The sequence below is a fragment of the Dufourea novaeangliae genome, unplaced genomic scaffold (genome assembly GCF_001272555.1).
Source record: "Dufourea novaeangliae isolate 0120121106 unplaced genomic scaffold, ASM127255v1 scaffold18, whole genome shotgun sequence".
Taxonomy (NCBI): domain Eukaryota; kingdom Metazoa; phylum Arthropoda; class Insecta; order Hymenoptera; family Halictidae; genus Dufourea; species Dufourea novaeangliae.
Window position 1 is genome coordinate 1,328,116 of NW_015373888.1, and position 21,509 is coordinate 1,349,624.

Below are 21,509 nucleotides of genomic sequence, written 5' to 3' on the forward strand. Positions count from 1 at the left end.
GAATTAATAACATAACAAATGTTAAGAAGCCAACATTTATTTTCCAGCCACCTCGACTTGCTATATAAAAGAATGTAGAAATAGACAAAATGCCTAGAATCTGCAAGTTAACTTAAGGGTATGGTACAATAAATGATGGCAAATAAACAATATTTATTTTTTATAACCACAGCTTCGCCTACGGCCTCTTGCTCTCTCAAACTTTCTACCCTTAGAGCGTACTAATGGTTTCGTATGCGAATGTGGTACACCAGGAGCTGGTCCAAAGTGTTTCACTGCTTCACGGGCGTTGCGAGGACCTTGCATTAAAACTGTCTTTCTTCCAGTGGGTGCACGCAGCGCCAACTGATCGAAAGTAATCAATTCACCTCCAGCTTTCAAGATACGAGCCCTAGCTTTCTCAGTAATACGCAATGCACAGACCTATAATATACATAACACAAATGAAATAAATGCTATTCACTGTTTAAATTAAAAATTATAAAATACTAAAGGTGTAAAAAAAACAAAATTTGCACCTGCTGATTAAAACATCAACACATTTGAGACCAATATATTATTACAAAACTATCCCTAGGAACTAGCAATGTTTACATACCATCCATACATAACCCACATGCCAAATTATTAGCTAAGCTAGTGAGATACTGCTGTGATTGGGCTCAAATGTATTAAGGTATATACTACTACACTTACTGTAAGTTTAGGAACTTCAAAAATCCTAGCGTCATCTGTCACTGTGCCAACAATTACTGCAATGCAATTTTCACGTCCAGGTTTCTTCATAAACCTGACAACACGTGCAAGAGAAATTGGTGGACGATGTATCTTACTCATAAAAAGTCTCTTGAGGATAATCTTATTGAACTTAGCATTGGTACGTCGAGCCAAGAAACGGTAAAGCTAGAAGAAAAGTAAACAATTTTAATATATTCATGGTGCTACTTGCGAGAGAAAAGTTGTCATACAAATACACATTAACAAATCATTAACAGTGTTCTACATAAAAACACATATCATGATATGAAACATTAACTGTCTACACATACGATTTTATTTTCATAAGATACATCTTAAGCAGAAGATTAATAAAAACTCTCTGCTTAAAAAGTTTATAACCAGCATGTTTGAATATAAAGTTTTATAGGTTCCTTAACCCATTAAGGATGGAGTCCGAATACCCGTACGGACTCCTGTGTGGCCACTTGAAAGCATTCATAAATTAAGTATAACTATAAAAAATGTCTTAAAATTTAATTCATTAATAGATTATAGATAACGCACGTAACGTTACGTATAGTCGACCGCACGGGAAGAAATAAGGAAAATTGCATAGTCCCTGAAGGGTTAAGTTACAATGTGTCACTCAATATAATCGTCCTTAGCTTGTGGTACGTCCAGACGGAATAGGAAGACTGACTAAATTTTCTCTAGCGAACGTTCAAATTGGATCAGTACATATGTGTACTAACACAGAGTGCGGTTCGCAAAGTATACAAGTATATACGTGTAAACTTCACGTGTTTATGACAACAAGTACTAGTTTAATTACTACACACGGTTCTATTATGAAACCTATATAAACTGGCGTCTAATAAATAGCTCGTTGAACAACTCTAAATAATATAAAAGAAACTAAAAGCACTGAATGCGTTTCAACATTGAGATCTAAAAGTGCACGTGTATAGTACTTACTTTGACGAGAAGTCGCAAGTAGACATCTTGCGATTTAGGTTCTGTACGCCGAACCTTTCTGTCGTGTTTGTGGTTTATATCAATACCCTGTAACCGAAATAATTACCATTAACTTTGTTTGGCGCTTATGGAACTTGATTAGGGTTTGCATTCATTGCGATTCACACAGATGAGTTAAATGTACATTGATTTTTGGAATCCGACAAATTCACAGCACCACCTTACCATTTTGATAAACCGGAAAAGAAACGGACGACCTCACACGCTGTGTGAGGCGTGAGGGACTCCTGAAAACGGATGTCCAAGAGGGCGCTGTTCAATACAGTGGACTGCAGTGGGTAACGTAGCTGCTACGAGAGAATAAAGACAAACATTGCTATAAATTCTTGAATAAATTAATTTGTATCTATTCATATTATAAATGTATACATAAATCATTTGAAATGTTTAAATATAAAAGGAATTTTGTTTTCGACACCGATTTAAACGATAATTAAAATTTTTCACTTGTTGCTTTCGAAAAGCAGAGTTGCCAAACTGAAGAAGAAAAATAATTTTTGACTATGTACAGATGTTTTCATTTTCAAAATTTTATAATGTTTCAGTATGTTTATAAAGGGATTTATACAACATGCTACTTATTAGAAACTGCTAAAATTCTTGATCTCTACTACATATACAATGTTTCATATTAAATTTGTTGCATTTTCGTAGGTAATTTATTAAACAGAAAAGTGTAATTTTTTGCAAATATAAATGATTATTCACATAAAATTTAATTACTGTGTGATTTAATGTATTCTATAATATAATCTACATTCAAATATACGTACGTAACGTAGAATCATTTTAATAATAAAGTGATAGTAATATAAATTATAGTCTATTTTGGTTTCGTTTACTCAGTATTAGAATTCCGTAGTATAATGTATAAAAATTGTACAGTTACTAGAAATTTTTTACAAAAATTTTTTTATTATAAATTTATCGACACAGAAATCTGATAAAACATGTTTGCAAGACAGTACATCTTGTAAACGCAGGATAGCGCTGAGAGCTTTTGTTAGCGTACCATCTGATAACGAATTTAAAGGGACGAATGAAGAAAAAGAATTACACGATAGAATTGCTTTCCGTTGTTTTAGTGTAATTCATCAAGAACAATAGTATCTTAAACGCAAAGGTTCTAATATTTCGATATTTAAAACACTTCAACTGTTTTCTGAGATCTTATGAGATAGTGGATACTGCACGTAGCCCTCTGATGGCGAATGCGCAAGATCGCGATATACATAGTAAATTGGTTCTTCAGGTTTCATATAAACAGTATATGCCGTGGACGTCGGTGTGTTCGAACAGTTCAATGCACGAGTGCGCGCAAGTACGGGAGTAACCGAGATAACGATGAGATAATTTCTTTTCATCAAAATTCAGAGTAGCACGTCCTTTCAATTACGAATACAGAGCACAAAAATTATCAAAACTCCGTTACATTCAGCATAATACAGAAACCGTCCTATTGTTGAATCCTTCAACACAACCGCTATTACAAGTATATTGCTCAAAGAAATGCACGTGCCTTGATAAATTCGCAAATGGAGTGAGCTGAATCAAGGGTACAAATCATACGAAACGTTTAAAAGGCTAAAAGAAGAACGTGCATGATAAAATCAACATCGTCGAGTGATCGTTATCAGTATTCATAACTTAAATGGAATCATTCGAAACGACAGCTTGTCGCGAAACCAAGTCAGGGAAGTCTATCAACGAAAAGAGATGTCTGTTCGTCGCGTGCCTTAAACACCATGATGATGGCCTGTCCATGGTGCAAATCTTGTTGTAAGTTGTGTTTCTTATTGAATGAAAGACGATCATCGGCGTGTCATGGAGGACAGCGGTCAAGTGCATTCAAGCACACTCCTGGAGGAGACCTTTTATGTCACGTCCAAGAAGAACACGTATTACAAGGTCCGACTGACCGAGAAGGGTCTCAGCTTGGAGAAAGACAATAATGGTGCGACGAAGGTGGAAACGATCGTTCTGAGCGACATAATCGGATGCAGATGTATGCGCTCGAAACGTAAAAGCGCGGGAAGCTGTGTTTGTGGTCCGGGCACATCGAGATCCCAGTTCAAGCTCGTCGAGTCCGCGGAAGCTTATCAGTGCTACGACGAGTTCGACACCTCGGCCTACCTGTACATTTATGCTTACACGTTGAAGAAGGCGCGTATGAAGGGTGTCAAGAGGCGCGAGAGAACCACGATCACCCTACGGTTCCGCAGCTTTGACAAGTACGAGGATAATCTACGAGAGGCTAGCAGGTGGCGATTAGCCATTAAATGCCTCATTGTTGACGTACCTGTGCCGAAAAATTTCATGAGCCCCACTCACGAGAATCTTGAGTCCCTAATCAATGGTAAGTCCAAGTTTTTCAATGCTCAAAGAGACACGTGAAGGTAATCCCATATAAGCTACTTCGTCGATCGAACTTATTTTTTTAGATAGACGAATAAGATAATTATGTACATTCTACGCGATAATGTTAGGTAATCGGCGTTTTTAATGCTGTTGCAAGGTCTCTGTGGTACATGTGCAAAACAAGTGTGTATTAAAAATTCAATGCTGATATCAATGATGATCTAATTACTAAGTTTAAGAGCATACATAAAGTATGGTTTTACTTTCAACCGGGGTGAACATTTTTTTTCATATTATGCATTTGGACTGCAAAAATAAAACTGTTAAATTTTATAATGTCAATGAAAATGAGAATAGAATACATTTAATCATGGTTAAAATAATTATGAATAAAATACTTAATATTGTTACTGTCAATGTTTTGTAGTTGGTAATTGTTTTATTAACATTCAAAGAATTTTGAATCTAAATGGGTGTGCTTTCATGATAATTTCAATACTCAGTTATATTTCTATTTAACTGAAACTGTAAATACGGAGTGGAGTCACATTAGAATGTGAAATACTTTCTATTACATACCTTGCATATGCAGGCCAGGTGCCAACACATCTTTGCTTGGGTATATCCCAGTTAAGTGGATACAGTATGTTTGTATCTAATACAACAAGTGTTTTTTGTAGATATATTACTTCTTTCCCTTATCTAAAGTAAATATTACTGTAATATGTTGGGTTTGTCTGAAGTTTAAAGTAATATAAACAGGTATGTGTTCATATGCTTCAGTTCTTTTTACATAATCTTATACTTCCTTAGTATGATAATTTCAGTACTGTTTTAAAATTATAATACCTTTTATAGTGTATTAATATTTTTGATAAAGTGAGTTTAAATGTATTTGAATCAACTTATTCTTTCTGCTTAAATATAAACTACATTTAGTTTCATTTTCAATTCAAGTTTAAATACAGGAAGTAATTCTCATGTATTCCACATTACCATGGTACAATATCCACCAGCAATGATTACATAATACATGAGCAAAAAATTACAGCAATCCAGCAAGTCACAACTAATTACGCAATCTCCTCAATTGGTTGTGTGTACATGTATATACCTGAAGCAAAAACAAGATATGTGCAATGTTTTTGTGCTGCATTATTAATATAAATATCAGTTCTTTCAGTTATTTATAACCATTTAATTATATACGAAAGCAACATTTCTTAGTTCAATACAAAACAATTATGGTTGTTTAATATTTGTAACTTATTAACGTAGAATTAATTATGCAATGTATACGTTTCTGTTTTTTTTTAATGTTTAAAAAGTTTGATTTAAAGATAATTAATAGATGTAGTTCAAGTATGACTTTAATTTCAATCTGTGTTTGAGTTTAAATCATATCTACACTTAATTTGCATTATTTCTCTAAGAGAACTAAAGTAAAAAATTGTGTAATAGCATCTATCAATTACAATAATAACATCTGTTATACATTCATGAATTTTAATACTAAATTAACATTTATATTTTTAGTTCTGCATTTTAATTGTATTATTTAAATATGAAAAGCCAGAAGAAAAGTCTGAACAAAAAAATCAATTGCTTTAAGATGGTAATTTGCGTGACTGAAATTTTAAATTCTTTAATTTCATTATTTCTTTTTAAATCGTAACCTTTCAAAGAACGATACTAAAAAAGGGAATTGCCTGAAATAAAATTTTTCAAATAAAAATTAAGCATTATTGTTGTTAGGAGTTAACAATTCCGATCTATTGATTTTGTCGAGCAGTATGCACCGAAATTGGGCCAGTTATACGCCGTTGCGGGACCGATAGCAGAATTCCTGTGAAATTTATGCGCGTTCACTTCCCGTTTTCAGAGGTTCCGAATATCATCCTCATCCCGTTTGTTCCGAGACCAGATGTTTACATCGAGGATTTACGATTCTCTGTGAAATGAATCACTTTTTCATTCCTTAAATATTCCTCTTCGGAAGTTATGCAAATTTAACCACTACACTTTTTTTCTCACGTGATTTGGATCATATCGTAAACAATATATTTAAAATTTCATTGATATCCCGTATGACTAATGAAAAATTTTTTATCTGAAAATGTAGATGGACTATTTTTGAATAGTGTTTCGTGTCGAAATTTCCAATTGAATCCTCTTGTATTAGGTTTACTGATTAAACCGTGTCCATTGAATGTCCACGAGGAATTCCCCGTTCAAACACTAAACTCGAATAATTTTAACTCACGAGTAACATTGCTCGTTGCATATGAACTGTCAGTTTCGGTGATTGGTACATGTTTATATTTTTATTAATCAAAATTCTTAACAGTAAAATAATGAAAACAAAGGGTTGTCATTCGATATTACATGATTTCTGGACTTTGATTTTTATTAATTTTTTTGTATCAAAAACCAACCCTATTTTCATCATTTTTTCTAAATACATTTTTTAAACAACTTTCTTTATGAATTGGCTTTCTTTTTATTTGAATTAATATAACTAACTTAGATTAGTTATCAGAAGTTGCTAAGTTGGACGAAGTCTTTGAAAACTCGGGTCAAAATGACCCGATATTCGAGGATTAAGGATATTGACACATATGTGTACGTTCAATTTTTCTGTCATTCAAGCAAGATTCCAAAAGATACAATGAACGTTATTGTAAATAAATATTGAACAAAAAAGAGATCCTACCAATTGATTGTCGTTAATAGGTACTTGTAAATATATTTTAAATAAATATAACTGAAGAAAGAAAATTATTTGTTCTGGTCTTAATCAAATCGTCCTTGAAGAGTTTAATATTCAAGCGGAGGCTTACGAAATAGTATAACACTTCCAGAACGTGTACGCAAATTTAAGTTTCTGTCGTGTCTTTTGTTTGCAGTCGGTGATTGACAGTGTTGTGATAATTGCATACTCTTTTCGTCTTATTTGTGGCGAAGAAGTTGAATTTGTTGAAAAAATACAGTAAAATATTTACGAAATATTCTCTTCGTGTGTACTTGAATAAATAACTGTCATGCTTAATTGATTCATAGAATGAGACGATTATATTGTTTCGTCATGTTAAAGGTAAAAGAAAAATGAACATTATTTGTTTTCACACTTTTTCGAAGGACAATTCAATTTAACACGCAGTCATTGGGAATTTTAGTAGAGTTATTTTATAAACGAATGGAGAAACTAGTTTATTCTCGAAATAAATGATGCAACAGTAAATTGTAATGTTCAGTCACACGATACTGCAAAAATGACAAAATATCGTATATTCACTGAATTCAATATACAACTAATATTTAAAAGAAACCTAAAATATTACAATATATATAAAAAATTCAATTTCTGTGAAGTATAAATTGGCGTTGTTCTGTAATCTCGAATTTATAATCTTTCATCGTAATATAACATACTGCCGGAAGTTCGAACAATTATAATGTATCAGTAATCAGCCAGTACTATTCATGCCTCATTATCGGGTTAATTGCGTTGTATCGCGATGTATAAAGTGTTCATTAACAATTGTATAACGTGACCAATGATTTGTACAGTCACTTTCATCATAATGCAGAGTCAATATTAATTGCAACTTTTCGATATTTTCGCAGCGAAACTTTTGCATCTGTTATCGTCGAAATTACAATGGAATTTTGAAACATCAAATGTACGTGTAAAATTCTAATAAAATACTATTTTCTACTAAAATACTACTATATTTAGTAGAATGAATTTTACTAGGTTAGTAGAATTTTATTTTATTTCTTTTTAACTAATAAATTCTTTTATAGAAAAAGTAAATTTTGAACGTATGTAATTAGTTTTTGTTTCCACGTTTAGAATTTTCTGTAGATTTACATATTTCTACACCGTTTTACAAAAGACAAGAATTAAACGAAAATAGCATCGTTTTCCCGCGTTTCCCATCATTTTCACCGATAATCGACCGGAAGAAGCGGTGATTTAACGAGAGTAGGGGTGAATTTATCAACCTGGCTTTGAAACTTCATTATTCGGTGGCCACCGAATCCAAGATTTCGCTGCACCGGTGCCAAATCTTTGTCTCTTTAATAACACCGACAACCTGTAGAATAGTGAGAATTATGTGGCTTCACAAATCGATCCTGTCGTTCGAAGAATTATCCAGGAAATAGTCTTCTGTATCGTGTACCTGTTTCCACTGTCTGTGACTCCAATTAACTGCAATTTTGAAAGAAAACAAACCTATTGACTGTAGCACATTTGCCAACATTGACGAATAACCTTCCTGGAAATGCATTACAGAATAAACGAAGGCTAAGTAACTCGATAGGAATGTTGTACTTATACATATAATTGGTGTCTGTTTTGTACGTAGATAATTGTTTCCTATGAATTTTGGACAACAGGTGAAATCATTTTTCTATACAAGTGTACACGATATGGTGAATAATGATTCACCTTTACAATACTAGAACTGCTGGATTGAAAGTATTAAAATTCTTCAATTTTCTAGTAAAAAAAGAAGGATATATACAGTGTTCTATTATTCATCGACATTTTGTAATGTGAAGAGGAATGTCCTGTAAACGTGGTATTGGATACGAACATTTTCAAAAAGATAAACATCACTGAATTTGTAAAAATAACCATCAAGCTTGAATTCTAATTTAACGTAAGAAATTTGAAAATTAACTACTTAACCAGTGCAAATTTTTTCAGAGAATGTGCAAAAAGATACAAAAATTGTAGCCAAAACATTCTTTTGAACTTATACAAAAGGTTACCACTTATTCGGCTTATTTTATTTTTATTATTTTTTAACATTCACTTAAAATTTTAGTATGTGTTTAATATATGTATATTTTGATAGAGAATTAAAAGCTGTATAAAACCCAGTATAATAAGGTTCTCAGTTGATGTTATGAAATAATAGAAATATAAAAAATCAGAAAAATGGTCACTTTTTTGTTCGGCACTGTACATTTGTTGTGACATTTGTTCACTACTAGACTACGGAAGTGTATGTATATTCACAGTATCAGATACTAATATCGAAAAACTGAAATGGGATAAAATTTTGAATCTTATACTAGAAGCATTAGTATAATAATAACACATATGTAAGTACCTACTATTAAATTTGATTAAAACCTTTATTTTATTGTATTTTAAAAAACATTTACAATCTACTTATTAAACAAAAACGTATTACATACCTTTATACGTTCCATGTGTTAAATTTTGAGTAGGTTCTATTTTCGTCCATACGGCTAGAGTAAATGTTCGAAAAGACTACAATTTTCTGGTATTCAAAGGTCAGTTCAGCGTTTCAGTGACTGAAATAACTGGAACGTACATATTTAATGTGATATTTTTATTCAGCATTGAACTAACATTCCACCAATCCTTACGATTTCAACACCTTCGATAGACTTACCACGTAAATAATGTTAATCTTGAATGATGTGTGTCTTATTAAACATTAATTTCGGATACTACGGGTATTAGGTTTTACCTTCAATTTTGCCTGTCCAATTATCCATCTTTATGAACACCCGTATGTAACGGAATACCTTGCGCAGCGATCGTATCATTGTCAATTAACTGTCTAACAAACCGTGATTAATAAATGAAAGCAAAAAGTCTATTGAAAGGATTATCTCATGACAAAAAGACTCTGTCTATTACAACCGCTGGTAACTGGCAGAACGGAATACTGCAGTGCACTAGTTCTGTATCAACGTGTGCTACTTACGAGATTCCAGTCATACTTATAGCAACATTTGTAAAAAACAGTAATAATATTTGTAAATATAATAGTAGTAGGTAACTACTATTATTTATTCAAACTATTTTACACGTAACTATGACGACTGAAAAATTCGAGATCACTCTGTCATTTAAACTCTTAAAATTTAAGATAATAAAATAAAGAGAACAAAATTAAACACGTTGATAAAAGTTTGATTAGACACTTTGTAGTAGATTGTTAGATGTAGTTCCTATTTAACACTAGAGAATTACCAAACTTGCCAATATGATGGATTGCAGATTTGAAATTCGAGAATCTGAGATTTCTTATTTTACGATCTTTGATATTATAATAATACTTTCGTTTTAAATTTTCACGTATAAAATTTTACGTGACATTTGATACAGTTTTAGGGTACATTCTAATTTTATAAACTGGTAGACGAAACGTGAATTTGCATAAAAGTCCAATAATTAGAAACATACAGGAAGAAAAGTTAATTAATGTGTTAATGTCTGCGTATTCTCCCGTCCATAAGTATTGAGACACTTATCGATAGACTGCGGAAATTTATGTAAATTCACACAACTTTAAATACTAATATACAAAAATTAAAATTGGGCAAAATTTTGAATTTAGTACGAAATTTTTAAAATTTAAGCTTTGCATGGAGCTTTTCTGTAGAACCTCTATTTTAATACGTTTTACAATTCAGAAGATGGTATAAATGCATAAATTTCCACAGTCTACTTATCGAGTATGCAGTAAATGTTACAAGGCATTAGGTAATTTCTGGAAATCTGAAATAAATATCATTTAATTAAAGGATAATAAACCCGGGTGAACAACGTTTATGCTACTATGAGGTAATAAAAGTAGCCTGAAATATATCATTCTTATGAAACATCGCATTTTTTTTTTATACAAGCCAAGTCTCCTAACACTAATTAACGATAGTGTACAATACACGATTATGCTTAGAGTATATATGCACACAAATAATAATATTTACGTTTGACTCTGTCTGGTAACAGGAAACGAGTATGCGTTTTCGTTACAAATTTTTCAATTTGTTCCATAATCTTACTTTTACGTAATGTTGTATAACGTGGGAACTTTTGACTTGTACGCGTGAGGTCTTGGCATCCGTAACAGCAACCAAAGCACTAAATTTTAATGTTTTACAAACCAGTTTGACGTAAACGGTGATACCGACGTCGTGAAAAACGCGACTCGTGTCGTGCAAAGTACGTTATAAGTATTATTATTATATAAGTATTCACGTCAATATGCTCTTGGAAAATATAGGTTGTACAGAAATATTGTTCGAATGAAATTGTTAAAAACTTCCTTAATTCATTTATTTAAACGACACATTTTTAACAGTTTCATTGCAGAGTTTTATAAAGCTAAAAAGCTATTCAATTTTTATTCTAACAATTTTATTATATCTACTATAGTTTTCAAGATATACAGGAAAATAGAAAAATACACATTCAGGGGTGTTTTCACCCTGAAGAAGTAAAAAAAATCGGGACTTTCTGGTTATCAAAGTTTCCTTGTGAAACTAACGAAGACATCAACTTCGACCTTCTTTTTATGGAATAATATAGAATTTACATTATTTTTTGACAGATTATCGTAGCTATGTAAATGAAAAAAGTATCACAAACGGATTTTAAGGCTACAAAAATCTTAGCAAACTTCGTTTTTGTCTTACAAAAACTAATTGATTTTCACTGTTTCTTGTCCATTTTCTAATCATTCTTTGCTCAAAAAAGACAACTGCTATTCCAAGATATACAATGTGAAATGTGTTTTCTAATAAAAATTAGAAAACACATTTCACTCATTAAGGGGTGTATTCACCCCGTAGAACCAAAAAGTAGCAGAAAAAATCCTGATTACTCCAATTGAGATCCGTTACAAATCTACCAAAGTTTTAAAAAATCAGAATTTTTGGGTTACCAAAGTTCTTTCGCAGTATTTTTTACATTTATCGTTGATATGGTTTTATCCCGATTGAAAGTAAAACGAAATCTGGTATCGATGTTTCATTATTTTCTTGGATTGGATGCATCTCATGGTACTTACTTATTTCTGTAGCCACGTTTTTTGCATTTCGATGTTTAATGTAATTGCTATGAATATGAAATACATTTTTAATATTCTGTCTGAGATATAAAGTCGTCGAATATTTATACGAACAGTGCCATGTGCGATACCAGACACGATTGAACAACGGATTTAATGTCTCTTTTAATCTGAATAGTGAATACATTTCAAATTACTTCACGGGAATTAATATGCTGATAAATAAATGTATATGAAGACATTATAAAAAATATAGAAATTTCATTCTTCATCAGTAAAATCAATCATTCCACGTTTTTGCACTTTGTCACGTAAGTTTCTTTCGACAGAACGTGAAAATATTGAATATAAAAACTGGATATAGAAGTATATATTTGGTCTACAAAATTGTAGAGTTTAAACAATTATAAGTTAATGTTATGAAACAAATAGTTTTAATCAAAATAAGATTCCAAAGTTTTAGTTGTCAAAAAACTAATAAACAGCATTATATATTTTGTACCCTAAAACAATATAAATATATATATTATATTTGTTTAATTACCTTGTATACAGTTTGCATGAGGTAAGTAAATAAATATAATATTTATATTAACCTGACATTACAATATAATGTAATTGTCTGAAAATTTCTGTGAGAGACTGTACAGTGTTTGTTATGACGGCGAACGTGTGAAATAAGATATTAAACGTCGAGAGTATCGAGGCGTCGAATAAACTACAAAACAAACGTATTCTTCGTGCCCCTATTAGGGTCGTTCAGCGATGCATTCTAATGAAACAATTCATTGACATGCAGGCTCTGATCGGATGAATGGAAAAGGTTAACCGACGATTCCATATATCTTTCTTTTTTCTCTATAGGGTGATTCGTAAATACACACGGATACTTTACAAAACAAATCAATACACTGGACACAGGAAAAAGAAAGTTATATTAAAGTAATTAATATAATTTATAAAAAATTTTAAATAGAATGTTTCAAATGTCATGTCTTCATTTTGAATTTCGTGCCTGGTGTGAAACACTAGTCGTTGGTTACTGGATTGTGGATTTTTATGCAAATATGTATCAATTTTGATGGACTAATTTACATAGACTAGAATCAAACAGATGTTTGTTCACTCTGAGGTTGGAAATAAAAGAAAAACCTGATCTATCTTCATTAATGTTCTTAGTACATTGAGTTCTGAACGATCGTGTACACTACAAATGCATAAAATTTGCAATCTATTGGTTTTTTGTCATGTAATGTATATTTATTTTTATGTTAATAATATCGAATTCATTAGTTCCTGTTGATGATTATTCATTTCTGTAATATGCACGGTAAATTCAAAATGGCTACGTTATTAGGAATCAAAAGGATATCAGCTGGAAGATCAAGGCTTTCATGTTACGCCTCCATTTCCATTCATCGGTTTTACCCACGTGCTTATATAAGATTTCTTATTTGTGTCTGCATATAAATTTATGTACTCTGTGACGTACTACCGTCTACTTATGAGTCACCGAGTACGATGATCGACCACTTGATACCCAGCACACCGAGTTCTCGGTGGATAACCGCGTTCAATAATCTTTCAGTAAATAATTTTCGGGTGAAACTACTAACAGTGTGTACATGTAGTCTCTTCTTAGGAGATACACTGTCATATCGATTATTCGAACTGAAATTATAGAAACCAAAAATTATCACATAAAGAATCTTAATAATTTAGGGGTAATATCCTCGAATAATTAATTTGCTCGGTTGACTGAACAATACAGTTTAGTAAACATCAAAGCTTTAGTAAAAATCGAAATTTTAGTAACAATCAATGTTTTGAGTAAACATCAAAGCTTTAGTGAAAATCGAAATTTTAGTAACAATCAAAGTTTTGAGTAAACATCAAAGTTTTAGTAAAAATCGAAATTTTAGTAACAATCCAAGTTTGAGTAAAAATCGAAGTTTTGGTCAAAATTAAAAAATATATTTCTTTTACTAGAATAAAGGATTCGAACGGTTACACATTTCCAAGCAAAATTCCACCTTTAAAGGGGTTAAACCTCGACGTGATTCTGAAACTTTCCCCGTTCGTATTACAATGAGTCCGGAGAGACTCACGCGCGTTCTCCTATGTATATCACAGTATTCGCGCGCGTTTTCCCACGGGAGGATGAAAGTTTTATTTACGACCTAATTAGCCGATATCGACGTGAATTGGATGCGCCAATGCACGGATACGAGTAAATCCGTAGACGGTAGAACAATTGGGTCGCAGACGGTCGCGTCTTCGAGGCGCCGAAAGTGTTTCGACATTTTTCCGTGGCGACCACGATCGTGGACACCGGCCAAATTAAGCTGGAAGCGACCTATATAAAATTGCTGATTACATCTCCTTACGTATTCTGCATAGCATCGGGATTTCGCGCGAAGTTTGTCCAATTTCAAGACCGGCAATAGAATCTTTTGTCTCATGATCACGATCGCTATTTTTATTACAACTAGACCGTGCAAATTTATACAAATTCATAATACACAGCATGGCAGAACTATAAAATAACCCTAAAATTTTCAACACTTGTATGCATTGTTGTAAAAGTAAAAACGGACCACTTTTTTTTCTAGGGAATATAATTTATCCTTTTATGGAGAAACAGTATTTCTCAACGCGATTTCAGACATGGCTCGTTTTTATTTTAACTATAATATGTGAGAATTTTGGAAATGAAAAAATGAAAGCAGAAATGTGATAAGATTAACTGCATAAAATTACCTAAAAATGGAGAAGTTCCAAGGAAGATTGTGATTACGAGAAAAAAAAAACAAAAATGTCATGTAAACGTAGGCTATTAAATGCTTTATTAAAAAGTTGTAAACAAAAATATGAAATGTTAATCACTTGGTGTCGTTGGTTGAAATCACTAACAATACTTATATAATTCCATTTCAAAATGTTGTCCGTTATTATGAATAACGACCTCAGCAGGTAAACATTAGATTTTATGTAAACATAACAGATATCAACAATGTGCTTTTACACTATGTCCACGAAACACCATTTCTTAATGATTTCATATTTTTATTTACAACGTTTTACTAAATCATTTAGGAGCCCTTAATGATGAAATTTGCATTGAGATTTTGATCAAATTTTCAACATGTATATAACTAACATAAATCTTCGATATGTATTTATTAAATTTTCATTACAGCCTCAGATTAAAAAGTTGTAAAAAACAACCGTTATTATTTTCTTCACGATTCCAACCAATTGCAACTTTTTCAATTATGTTTTACACATCATTTAATAAACTAATGTCCCTAACTTCACAAAAGAACTCAAGTCATTTGGACCAATTTTAAAAAAGTTGTTCCGTTTTAAAGGGTGTACAAATACTTTTGTCCGGTACTGTATATGACATTTTTGTTTTATTTTTGCCTGTAGAACATGCTGGCAAAATTTGTCAGGAAAAAAACTTGGACACCCTATATATATCTGAGTTTAAACATTGTTATGAATACCAAAAGTCATATCGTTCGAATAATTTTGACCGGTATTGTAAGTTGTTTTGAATTTACGATATCGAGGAGATTTTTCTCTACAACCGTGCAGACGATGACCAGAGATAACCAACGACGCACGGAAGATAAACGGTGATTGAGCGGTCGAGCAAAGATTTCTCTTGACTCCGAAACCTGGTTGGTGCTCTTTACCTGTACTTTCACCATTACATAGTTACCTTTAATGGTGCATGACTGGTTGGTTTACGTAAATCCGGCTGCAACCCATAAAGTGTCGATTTGGAAACAGTTTTCCCCAAGAGTAATTTTCCTCGTCCAGTAATGTATTTCATCCGATTTTCTCTTGAGAAATTCCGGATTTCCTCACTATTGATCCTCTTCCTCGTATTTCCAGGACACTATCGATTCTATGGTAATAATTATGAAACTTTTATTACCTGGTGACTCTTCTATCGTTTCTTATATAACACGATGGAAGTATTGTTGTTACTTTTCCTTGATAAAAATTATGCAGAAAATTGTGTTGATAATCTTTTTGTTTGTTCACTTTTATTTCATTGTAGAACACTTTTTAGTTAATTAAGGTAAAGAATCAATCTGGAAAGATGGACATTCAAGCTTAATTCATAAATAAACATTATAAAAATCCATATAAATTAGAAAGATTGTAAAACTCTTTGTAAGAAAATTGTTTCTGTTTAATTCGCGATCCCATAAATTAGCCAATAACAGTTGTGAATTTATATAAAGTGTACTCTAGTGATAAGTATTATACAGAACAATACGTCGTGTATACAAGCTCGTACAATTTTTTCGAACGTCTACTTAAATGGTGTATTGACACAGTTTGATCGTTTAATCTGAGGATATCCTGTGCACGAGATGCCATCGTATGCACTATAGAGGGTGATAATGTTTTACATTTCAGAATAACAGAGAAAATTCCGATAAATATGGACCAACAATTTTTTATTTTCGATATGTAACCGAACAAAATTGTATCGAATTTTGATAAGAATATTCGAACTCAAAACAGATTAACAAAAAACAGATTAATTAAATAATTATATATTTAGGGAATAACAAAGTCCATTTTGCAGTCTGAAATCGAATATCATTAACAAACACATTCAGATACTTCCATTATTCACTATAAATTATCCTGTATGCGGGCCCCTAGCGGGCTATTCAACAAATAAACAAGTTTAAGAAAATATGCCTTAAAGTTTATGAATATTTAATTGATTCAGTTTGAAAATAAAAATAAAAGAAAACCATAAATCACAATGTTAACATGTGTGTAAGATAGACTACTTGTCACAGTATAGAACAGTGATGGGGAACTCAGCGCCCGCCAAACTCACTGGTGGGCAACTGCGTGCAGGCATATGGCAGCGTTGGGTGAAATGTGTGAGTGAGATCGCGTATCTATCATTTACTTCACACACAAATATGTCGTGAATCACGACTCGTAATGTGTCCTGCCTCGCAACCCCTCCACAGGAGACCGGCATTTATCGTCGATGTCCCAAAGAATGAAAATTTCGACGACAAACGTATGAAACTATTACATATAAGTCTTTGAACATCGTACGAAAGATTTACAAGTTACAGAAGAGGGAATTATTTTTATTGTTATAAGTATGAATAATATTTAAGCCATGTTTTACTGAATTTACGCACATATTGTTACAAATATATTGTAAACTCGTATATATAAGTAGTATTTAAAGCAATTGTTGTGAAATTGATTCAAATAATATTGTAAATTGTGTATTTTCTACAGATTTTTTTAATAACTCTATGAAAAGTCATCTTCAAATTCAGTATAATAAGTATACAGGGTGTCCCACGTAACACTTACTAAAAAGTGACGAAAAAGTGTTTGAAAGTTGATCAGTTTTTAATTGGCTACGTGTTATAAAAAAAATTTTCAGGAAATTTGGAATTCAACTGAGACTGAACACAAGAACTGTCTTAAGAGCATGACAGTTCAGCTATTACATGTTGATATTGTTTCATTGTTGTGAATTATCGACCGTGGAAGCAAGGGTTTTCAATTGATGTTGCGCAGCGTATATACTTCCAGCAAGACAGGTGGCCACCCCATAACAATTTACCAGAAAAACGTTTCCGTTCATTAATTTCACATTTCTGAATTCAAGGTCATTTCAAGGTCACAGTGTACCAGCTGATTGAACTTGTCTTGACACAAGCTACAATACTATGAAGTCAAAAAGTATGTGTAGTCAATTCAATAGATGAAGGTCATCTTGTCTTTTTATCCAAAAAATTTTCTAAAAAATCTTTCCGTGTAACACATAGCCGATTAAAAACCGATCTACTTTTGTTTAAAACACTTTTTCGTCGGATCACTGGAAGTGCTTGAAAAATCGCGGTAAGTGTTACGTGGGACACCCTGTATAACAAATGCAATACTTGTATTTCAATGAACAATGTGTATAACGTCCATTTAATCTTACTTAATCTAATAAAATTCGTATAATATTCAACACATCAAAATGATCATGTGCAACAATCTAATGCAAACGTTTACACGCCATTGCTGAATCATCCTCTACACACCGCAGTCCCCAAACTAAATAGGACCACGAGACTTGCATGCAAGAAAGACCAGGAAAGAAATTACCGGGGGATAACAAGACGCCCCAGAAATACTGCAGCGAAATCCCCTGGCAGGAACGGGGGGTTGCTGCGGCGACTGCAGAGGCTACCTGGTTCTAAAGATTAAACACGCTCGTTGCATTACATGTCACGTAATCGTCGAGAGATTCTCGAGCGGCGTCGCGAGAACAGACATCTCGGCTCCAGCAAACGACGGTTTCATTTCTGTACACGTTAAACGGGGCCCATACACGCGGCATTGCTTTCTAGATTTTATGATGTTTACGTTGCAACATACACCCACGAGCAAACTCGGCTTCCGCTAGGGAAAACGCCTTCTACCATTTGAATTCGGAAGTTTCTGAAATTTATGCGAAATTACCATGCATTTTTACATTTATTTCAGTACTTGAAATAAATTTACCAAGTGGTAGGAGGCCCTTATCCTACGTCACTTTTTCTCTTAGTGGAAGCCGAGCTTACTCGTGGGTGTACATATGTATATAGGCTGTAACAAAAATGTTGGAGGACTCGGAAATGGGAGACTCGTAAGGTCATTTGAAACAAGTTTTTCCTTAGCAAAAATGTTATCCGAGGCTTTGTTAACGAGATATTAACGAAAAACCCCGACCAATCAGAGCGCGAGTCTGCCAGCCGAGTTCACGCGGTAGCGTTGGCTACGCGTTGCGATTGATAGCCAAGTATTTCATATACAGTAGACTCTAACTACATTGCCATGTTCGGGGTTGTTGGAGAGTAAACTGGCAATGAGTTTAGAGCCCCCTCCATGCTAAGTTCTGTCGTAATGGCCTCGGCGCCTGCGCAAAGCTGGACCTTACCCAGAATCCCTAAGGAATACATAATTCTTATCAAAAATCCGAGCATCGAATAGAAAATTCTAACGTTCACGCGTGTGTGTGTTTTTTTTTAAATTTGTTTCAGCGTGTCCAGGCGAACAACGGAAGCTTCTTGTTCTGTTGAATCCGAAATCGGGGCCTGGCAGGGGCCGTGAGACGTTTCAAAAGAGGATCCATCCGATTCTATCCGAGGCAGAGAGGCCTTACGAGGTGCACATCACCAAGTGTCCCAATTACGCTCGTGAGTTCGTCCGTACGAGGGACATTTATCAATGGAGCGGGTTGCTGATGGTCGGCGGGGACGGTATCGTGTTCGAGGTGGTGAATGGCCTTTTTCAAAGGCCCGATTGGGAGAGGGCCCTCAGGGAGCTTCCACTCGGCGTGATACCGTGCGGCTCCGGGAACGGCCTGGCGAAATCCATTGCGTACGCTAAACAGTAAGTTCCTTTTACGCTACGTACACACGACCGAGCCGTGATTTATTCAGCTACGTAGTTTCCTCTTACACGATTTCCGAGAAAGTTGGCATCGTCAGCCCCTTGGAACCGCGAATGGTATCTGTGGACGCGATGTGTGGTGAACAGAGGATCGTTTTGATCAATAGGAAATTGTTCTGTCATAATATAGGGTAAACAGTTGCCCCACATTAAATAAAATAGATATAAAAAATGTTAGTGGTAATTATTTATTGCATTAGAATAACAGTGGTATATTTGAAAGGTGATGTTAATGTAAAAACTGTAGTCGATATTTCTTTTAACACTTTCGTTCCCACAGTTGCCGTATGACTACGTATTCTAAATTATGAAATAAGATATTACTAAGTACATGTTATGTACTTTTTTTCATGTCTGTGAATATACATAATTGTTTCTTCTAGTCTTGTATAGATGGTACGGCACAAATTTGAATGTGCATTTAAAAGCTTGTTGGTAAAACAAGACATTACAGATTTCTCTCGATTATCGTCTGACTTGTTCTACACGATTATTGCCCAGGCGTTATCCCCACCACTGGTCAAGCGTATACTTGTTTGAGTTAAAAATCAGGTAAATACGACGCGTGACCAAGCTGTGTAACATCTTTTGAAATCGAAAAGACCAAGGTTTCACCATTGCTCTTTCCGCCCTCGTGAAAAGTACGTCTCAAAGAAGTTTCAGTTCCAATTTTTGTTAATCGGTTGATTAACCCAACCAAGAATTATAATTTGGAAGAAACATTAGGCGCCCTTTATACTCTACTCATAAGAATACTTGCCCGTTGCATCGAATTCCATTGCGATGCAAGGGGTTAATTACACAAACGCCAGCATCATACCATCGTTTAAGTGTCATCATTGTTGTCAATTTATGAAACCTATTGATACAAATTTCGTGATTGATAACTTGTAATTCTGAAGCGCAGCTTTATTGTGTGTAATTCGAGCATCGTGTCAACTATTTAGTCAACTATGTATCGATACGGTGAAAGTTCATCTCTTGAGTTCTACATAGTACATAAAAAATTACATTCTCTAATTTTTTGTTTTTTTTTTTCATTTATTCATCTACATATTCGTACATTTAACCCTCCATATAGGCAAACATATTTTTTCACACTCCTGGGTCGTTCACGCTCAATCAAAATTTTCTTACTGTTTTATATTTTCAAGAAACCCGAACAACTTCTGGAATACTCATCAAAGTCCCTACTATATTAAACAATCGTTCGTAAACTCAAATGTTTCAAACATTTTTCAAGAAAAATTAAAACTTCATAGGAACGTCCAGGAAAAATACAGATTCATCTCGATTATCGTTCCGAACTCGTGTCCGCGCCAGGACAATAATCTTGTAGGGAGAAATGCTTCAGACCCTCGTAAATTCGTTTTTTTCCCAAAGCTCGAGCCTCGGCAACAAAAGCAGAGGGTCAACAAAGTATGCGCTTGACAGGTTCCAAGGCCCCCTCCCCCGCCAGTGGTGGGGATAACGCCTGGACAATAATCGAAAAGAGTCTGTAGATATTTTCGCATTGCCCACGAAAATTTAAACATTACCATAGTTGCAGTATCGGTATAAATCTCATCTTATTCTCATTTGTTCACGGAACAGAATGTCTTTCAATCATTTTTAATCGTGCGTACACAGACATTTACAATCGATAAGACAACCCAGTTAACAGATTAACATTCCACTACTCCCACAGTCAAATCGTTACCAATAAAAGTGAAGTATCAGTAAAGTTAAAAGAGCCGTATGAAGATATTACTCGGTGCAATTCAAAGGATCGTTAAGCCACATTACACGATTCGAGCTCAGGACATTCAAGCCGCGTTTCTCGTCGTAAACTGCCCCGGGGCACCTAAATCTCATTGACTTTAGAGTTATGACACGTGGCGGGTTCGATTCTGCGTTCGCTGTAAATTTTCCAGTCAACAAACTCCGCCCGTTCACAGGCGACTAGTTTAACGGTGGCGGCGCATTTCCGTGGCATAATTTCATGTTCCCTAACAAGATATCGTTAACTCGGTCGCGGCCATTTACGAACCGACGATAAATCGACCGAATCGATACTGCGCACAG

The 21,509-nt window shown here is 33.8% G+C and overlaps 2 protein-coding genes across 2 annotated transcripts in view; one reads left to right on the top strand and one right to left on the bottom strand.

Moving 5' to 3' along the window:
- Positions 1–21: 21 nt before the first annotated feature.
- Positions 22–1,992, bottom strand: LOC107195109 (60S ribosomal protein L18). The gene is made up of 4 exons (XM_015584891.1): positions 1,921–1,992; positions 1,696–1,782; positions 697–903; positions 22–423 (listed from the first exon to the last, which is right to left on the bottom strand). Exons 1-4 carry the CDS (start codon positions 1,921–1,923, stop codon positions 154–156), a joined length of 567 nt encoding a protein of 188 aa, XP_015440377.1. The 5' UTR covers positions 1,924–1,992; the 3' UTR covers positions 22–153.
- A 1,375-nt stretch (positions 1,993–3,367) lies between these two features.
- LOC107185601 (sphingosine kinase 2-like) overlaps positions 3,368–21,509 on the top strand; it is a 31,076-nt gene continuing 12,934 nt past the window's right edge. Inside the window, exons 1-2 of the mRNA XM_015573324.1 lie at positions 3,368–4,111; positions 19,034–19,385. Coding sequence (XP_015428810.1) covers positions 3,556–4,111; positions 19,034–19,385 — 908 coding nt within the window. The 5' untranslated portion in view covers positions 3,368–3,555. The remainder of the gene's footprint in view (positions 4,112–19,033; positions 19,386–21,509) is intronic.

Excerpts from the sequence above, each read along its gene's own strand:
- LOC107195109 (XM_015584891.1), bottom strand. Across the intron at positions 904-1,695 it reads ACTTGCGACTTCTCGTCAAA|CTTTACCGTTTCTTGGCTCG; the intron begins GTAAGTACTATA and ends CTTTTCTTCTAG. Across the intron at positions 424-696 it reads TTGAAGTTCCTAAACTTACA|GTCTGTGCATTGCGTATTAC; the intron begins GTAAGTGTAGTA and ends TGTATATTATAG.